The 5,702-nt window shown below is 38.8% G+C and overlaps 1 protein-coding gene across 1 annotated transcript; it reads left to right on the top strand.

Moving 5' to 3' along the window:
• The first annotated feature begins 253 nt into the window (after nucleotides 1-253).
• LOC125410170 (large ribosomal subunit protein uL30) lies at nucleotides 254-1,095 on the top strand. The gene has a single exon (XM_048449565.3). It carries the CDS (start codon nucleotides 270-272, stop codon nucleotides 1,011-1,013), a length of 744 nt encoding a protein of 247 aa, XP_048305522.1. The 5' UTR covers nucleotides 254-269; the 3' UTR covers nucleotides 1,014-1,095.
• The last annotated feature ends 4,607 nt before the right edge of the window (nucleotides 1,096-5,702 follow it).

Raw genomic sequence — 5,702 nt, 5'->3', positions numbered from 1 at the left:
GTAGGCTGAGAATTATTATAAGTAGGTACTGTGAAAGCAATTTTTTCTCAATCCTTTTCTTGAAAAAAGTATAGTGAAAAAAACAACCTTTTGAATAAATAACTCTAAGAAGCCATCCTTTTGTTAATAGAGAAAACAGAGGAATCCTAGCCTGAAGAGAGCCTATAGGTTGGATAACCATGTTGACGCTTTTAGATCTGTCATCATTCTCCATTTACCAGATTCTTTTTTTAAGAACAAATACAGGCTCTTTTTTTCCGCCTGGAACCATGGAGGCTGTGCCGGAGAAGAAAAAGGTTCCTGCTGCGCCGGGAACCCTGAAGAAAAAGCGAAGGAATTTCGCAGAGTTGAAGGTGAAGCGCCTTCCGAAGAAGATGGCCCTGAAGTCTCTGCGAAGGGCCCAGAGGAAGCTCATCTATGAAAAGGCAAAGTACTATCACAAGGAGTACAGGCAGATGTACCGGACAGAGATTCTCATGGCTAGGATGGCAAGGAAAGCTGGGAACTTCTACGTGCCCGCAGAACCAAAGCTGGCGTTCGTCATCAGAATCCGAGGTATCAATGGTGTAAGCCCAAAGGTGCGCAAGGTGTTGCAGCTTCTTCGTCTTCGGCAGATCTTCAACGGCACCTTTGTTAAGCTCAACAAGGCTTCAATTAACATGCTGAGGATTGTGGAACCATACATTGCATGGGGGTACCCCAATCTGAAGTCAGTAAATGAGCTCATCTACAAACGCGGCTATGGCAAAATTCATAAGAAGAGAATTGCCTTGACAGATAATTCCTTGATTGCTCGATCTCTTGGTAAATATGGCATCATCTGCATAGAGAATCTAATTCATGAGATCTATACAGTTGGAAAACGCTTCAAGGAAGCGAATAACTTCCTGTGGGCCTTCAAATTATCTTCTCCACGACGTGGAATGAAGAAAAAGACAACTCATTTTGTGGAAGGTGGAGATGCTGGCAACAGGGAAGACCAGATAAACAGGCTTATTAGACGGATGAACTAAGGTATTGCCCATGGTATTTTTGTAATCTGGTCAGTTAATAAACAGTCACAGCCTGGCAAAAAAAAGAACAAATACAAAAGAATTCCAAGGGCTGGTTGATTCTTCAATATGGTGAGCATCTAATTGCTCCTGTGCCAGCTGTTCTAAAACCTGCAGTTTGTCTTCCATTAAAGGCCATTGATTAACCCATATGGGTTTCTTAGTTAACCACTTTAAAGGCAAGGCTGATAGTGCCTCTGAAGGTTTGCTTGCTGCTTTGTGTTCTTGTACAGCCAGAATGGCTGGTGACCTTTATATATAGTACCTTATAATATCCTTCCCAGAAACATGAGTTTTGGAGACTGCAGGAATGTTAACCTGGGTATTTCATTGCTGCAGTAGGTCACAGCCCCATTAGTTCACTGCAATATTAGCTACATATAGCCTCAGCCTTCCTTTCTGTCCTTCTGACCCTGTGCATTCAACCTACTTTGTGCTTTGTTTTACTTGAGATAGGGTTTCAATTCTTAAGAACTGAACATCCGCCTCTTGAAAAGGCCAGTCTGGTTGCCAAGATTCTGGAGTAATGATACTCACGTCTGCACCTGTGTCTATCAAACCCACAATTACAATGCCATTTATATGCACTCTTAGCTTTGGTCTTTGATCATTTATAGAAGTCAGTCAAAATATACATTTCTTACTGGAGTTTTTTACTCATCATCCAGGTCTATTCCATCATTCAGTAGGCACAAAATTGCTTAATTTTCCTGGTGAGACATGTTCTCCACAGTGACCAGAAATGACTGGGTCTTGTTTGACTTCAGGATCTGTGAGAGGCCCCCAAAGGAGTTTCTCAGTGGTATTGGGATGCCCTGTCTGTCTCTTCATTGTCTACAATGTCTACTGTCTCTTCAATATCTACATTCATTAGTCCAATGTCGGCCTTTGCCACACCTCCTACATATAGCAGAAGACTGAGTCCTCCTATTCTTGCCATTCCCAGAGGAGACATTATTCCTAGGAATTCCTTGTCTACAGTCCCTTCTTAGATGTCCTATTCTGCCATTATTAAACATTCACCATTTTGATGTCTCCTCATACCATTGGAAATCGCTTTTCCTACCAAAGCTTCAGTATTATAGTCAAATGTTTCAACATTCATTGTATGCAAGATCCATTCATTTAACCTTTAAAGGCCCAAGGATCTTCTTACATTCTAAGTTGGCATTTTCAAAAGCCAAGGATTCAATTAGTACATGTCTAGCTTCAGGGTCTGTCACTCCTAATTGTACAGCCTTAGTTATGTTTGTAAGAAGTAAGTAAAGGGTTCTTTCTGGCCGAGTTTAACCCTAATATATGGCTTAGTCCAATTTCCTAGTTCCTGAATCCTGTCCCAAGCATTTAAAGCTGCTGTGCTTCATGGGGACAAGGGGTGTTCGTCATAATGAGCATGTTGCTGAGGATCAAAGTAATGACATTCACCAAGAATTTGATCTTGGGAAATCTCAAATCCTTTTGCATTCCCCTGTTGCTCTAAAATTTTTGCCTCTTCTCGCCAATAGTACTTTCAAAGCAGCTGAGGTCCATTTTTTAGGACCACTGAGTTTAATTAAAGCCAATCATGTGGAGGTAGCCTCAGTGCTTAAAGCCCACATTTTCACCATTTCCCTGACAAATGGCGAATGTAGCCCATAAGAAACTATTGCTTGTTTTATTTCTTTTAGATCACTCATACATATTGGTTCTTTAACCAATGCATATTCTTTAACTACCTTAGGGTACTTTGTGCCAGATATTCTTTCTGAGGAAATTACCAGATACGCAGTAAGTAATACTTACAGTAAGTCATTACACAGAGTAATGACTCTGTGTAAGTCATCCAGGGGTCTGGCACACACTGATGAGGCTAAATCCTGTCTTCGTACCTTCTGTTCCTGCTCATCAATTTCAATAAATTCCTCAATCTTTTCAAAACTTTTTACTACTACCTTTTTTAAAAGCCTGAATCTCTTGTTCAGTGTTCTGTTCTAATGTCCTCACTGAGGATTTCAACTTGTTCAAGAAAGAGAATGTCTCATCCTTGAACATATGACTTTTCAACAGATTCCAACAGTTAGATTAAACAGTGCAAATTCTTTCAGATAATTTTGTCAAATTGATATTATCCCTCTCTATAGCATTGATCCACTTTTAATCAGATAATATTGAAAACAAAGCTAATTCCTAGAATTAAATAATAGGAAGGAAAAATAGCATAAGTCTTGCACAATACCTTCTATAATATAAGCAAAATAATTATTGAACTCCTGGATGTTATCAGTCATTTTTTGTAGTTCTTCAGATCTTACCTGTTGTAAAGTAATTACAATGAAATAGAGTAGGTGTAATAATCGTTATAGCCCAGAAGGTGGCACAGTTGCAGCCACATGGCCAAGAGACACTAGCAGCAGCAAAAAGCAAGTATTGCTTACTTAAGTACTAAAAAATATACTTTGTTTAACAGATTAAGAACAACTATTAAGGCAATCAAATAATTCCAAGAGTTGGGGCCCAGGAAAAAGAGAAAACCCAAAGTTTTTGGTCAGTGCAAATTGCAGACTGTGTGTACCATGGGGATCACAGCAGCAGTGTGTGGGCTGGCATTTGGGTCACAAGTCGGGAAATGCTGAGCAGCAGCCTGCTGTGTCTGAGAGCAGGCTAATGGCACAGAAGGGAGAGTCAGTGCCCAACATGCCATGCAGCTGGTGGATTGTTCTAAAAAATTGTGGACTGGTCCCAACATTCAGGCACTAGATGATGGTGGAAGATACAAAATAACCACACACTAGTTCATATTTATGTATAATAAATGATTATTTATTTAGGGGGGACTTACAGATCACTGTCCTAGATCATAAACCTAAGCACAAACAGGGAACTGGAATAGAATCTAGCAGCCAGGAGTGAGAGCTGAGAGCAAGAGTACAGGCTTTACAGCTGCATATATAGTATAAAAGACCACACCCAAGGGTGTTGGTATCTTAAAGGCTATTGGCTGAAGGAGTGGAAGGACCTCCCACAGCAAATTCCCTAAAACTAGTTAAGTCTTTGTTTTTAAAGTTTTGTTTAACTATTATAACAGGAGTTAACCCAACAGCTGATCATAGACTGGAAATGTCTTGTAACAACTTTTGAAAGTCATTAAATATCCACAATTGGTATCTCCTAATTTTTGCCTTTTCTGTTCTTCTGTAAACCGATTTTATAACCTAGGTAGTTGATAGAATCTCCTCTCTGTATTTTTTTCAGTAGCAATTTGTAATTCCCATTTTGGCAAAACTTTCTTTACTTCTTTAAACATTCTTTCTAAAGTATCTATTTTGAATCAGATAGCAAAATGTCATCCATGTAATGGTAAATTATAGATTTAGAATTTTTATGTATTATTTTCAATAGTTGACTTATAAGGTATTGACATAGGGTGGGGCTATATAGCATTTCCTGTAGGAGGATGGTACACTGGTATTTCCTAGTAGGCTGGGAATTATTCTAAGTAGACACTGTGAAAGCAATTTTTTCTTGATCCTTTTCTTGTAAAGGTATACTGAAGAAACAGTCTTTTAAATCAATAACTATAAGAAGCCATCCTTTTGTTAATAGAAAAAACAGAGGAATTTCAGATTGTAGATGGCCCATAGGTTGAATTACCTTGTTGACAACTCTTAGATCTGTCATCATTCTCCATTTACCAGATTTTTTTAACAACAAATACAGGAGAATTCCAAGGGTAGCTGATTCTTCAATATGGTGAGCATCTAATTGTTTCTGTATCAGATGTTCTAAAACCTGCAGTTTGTCTTCTGTTAAAGGCCACTGTTAACCCATATTGTTTCTCAGTTAACCATTTTAAAGGTAGGGACACTGGAACATCACAAGGTTTGCTTGTTGCTTTGCATTCTTATACAGCCTGAATGGCTGGTGACCTTTGTGTATAGAACCTTATAGTATCCTTCCCAGAAATGTGAGTTTCTGGGACTTGAGGAATATTAATCTGAGTATTCTGTTGCTGCAGTAGGTCACGACCCATAAATTTACTGCAATATTAGCCACATACGACCTCAATCTTCCTCTCTGTCCTTCTGGCCCTATGCATTCAACCCATCCCTTGCTTTGTTTCTCTTGAATACCTGTCTTTTGAAGAGGTCAATCAGGATGCCAAGATCCTAGAGTAATGATACATCCATATCCAAGATATCAAATCCACAATTACAATGCCATTTATATGCACTCTTAGCTTTGGTCTTTGAACATTTACAGAAGTCTGCCAAAATATTCATTTCCTATTTCCTATTGGGACTTTTGATTTATCTTTCATGTTTATTCCATCATCCAGTACAGTGTAGTTTTTTACAGAAGGCTCAGGATTTTTTAATTTTCCTGGTGAGACATGTCCTCCACAGTAAATGGGAATGACTGGACTACTTTTGAGTTTCCCAATGGTATCAGGCTCCCTTGTCTGTCTTCTGTTGATCTGCATTCATGGGTCCAATGTGAGTATTTGTCACACCTTCAACCTAATCCAGAAGGTTGATAACTTTTATTTTTGCCATTTCCAGAGGAGACATTATTTCTAGGAATTCTTTATTGCTAGAAGCCCATGTCTTTACTATCTCCATATCAAATGCTGAATGCAAGCCATAAGATACTACTGTTTGCTTAATTTCTTTT

The sequence above is a fragment of the Myodes glareolus genome, chromosome 19 (assembly GCF_982192425.1).
Source record: "Myodes glareolus chromosome 19, mMyoGla1.1, whole genome shotgun sequence".
Classification (NCBI taxonomy): Eukaryota; Metazoa; Chordata; class Mammalia; order Rodentia; family Cricetidae; genus Myodes; species Myodes glareolus.
The sequence above is the reverse complement of the archived record's forward strand: the minus strand, read 5'-3'. Positions and strand labels throughout refer to the sequence as shown.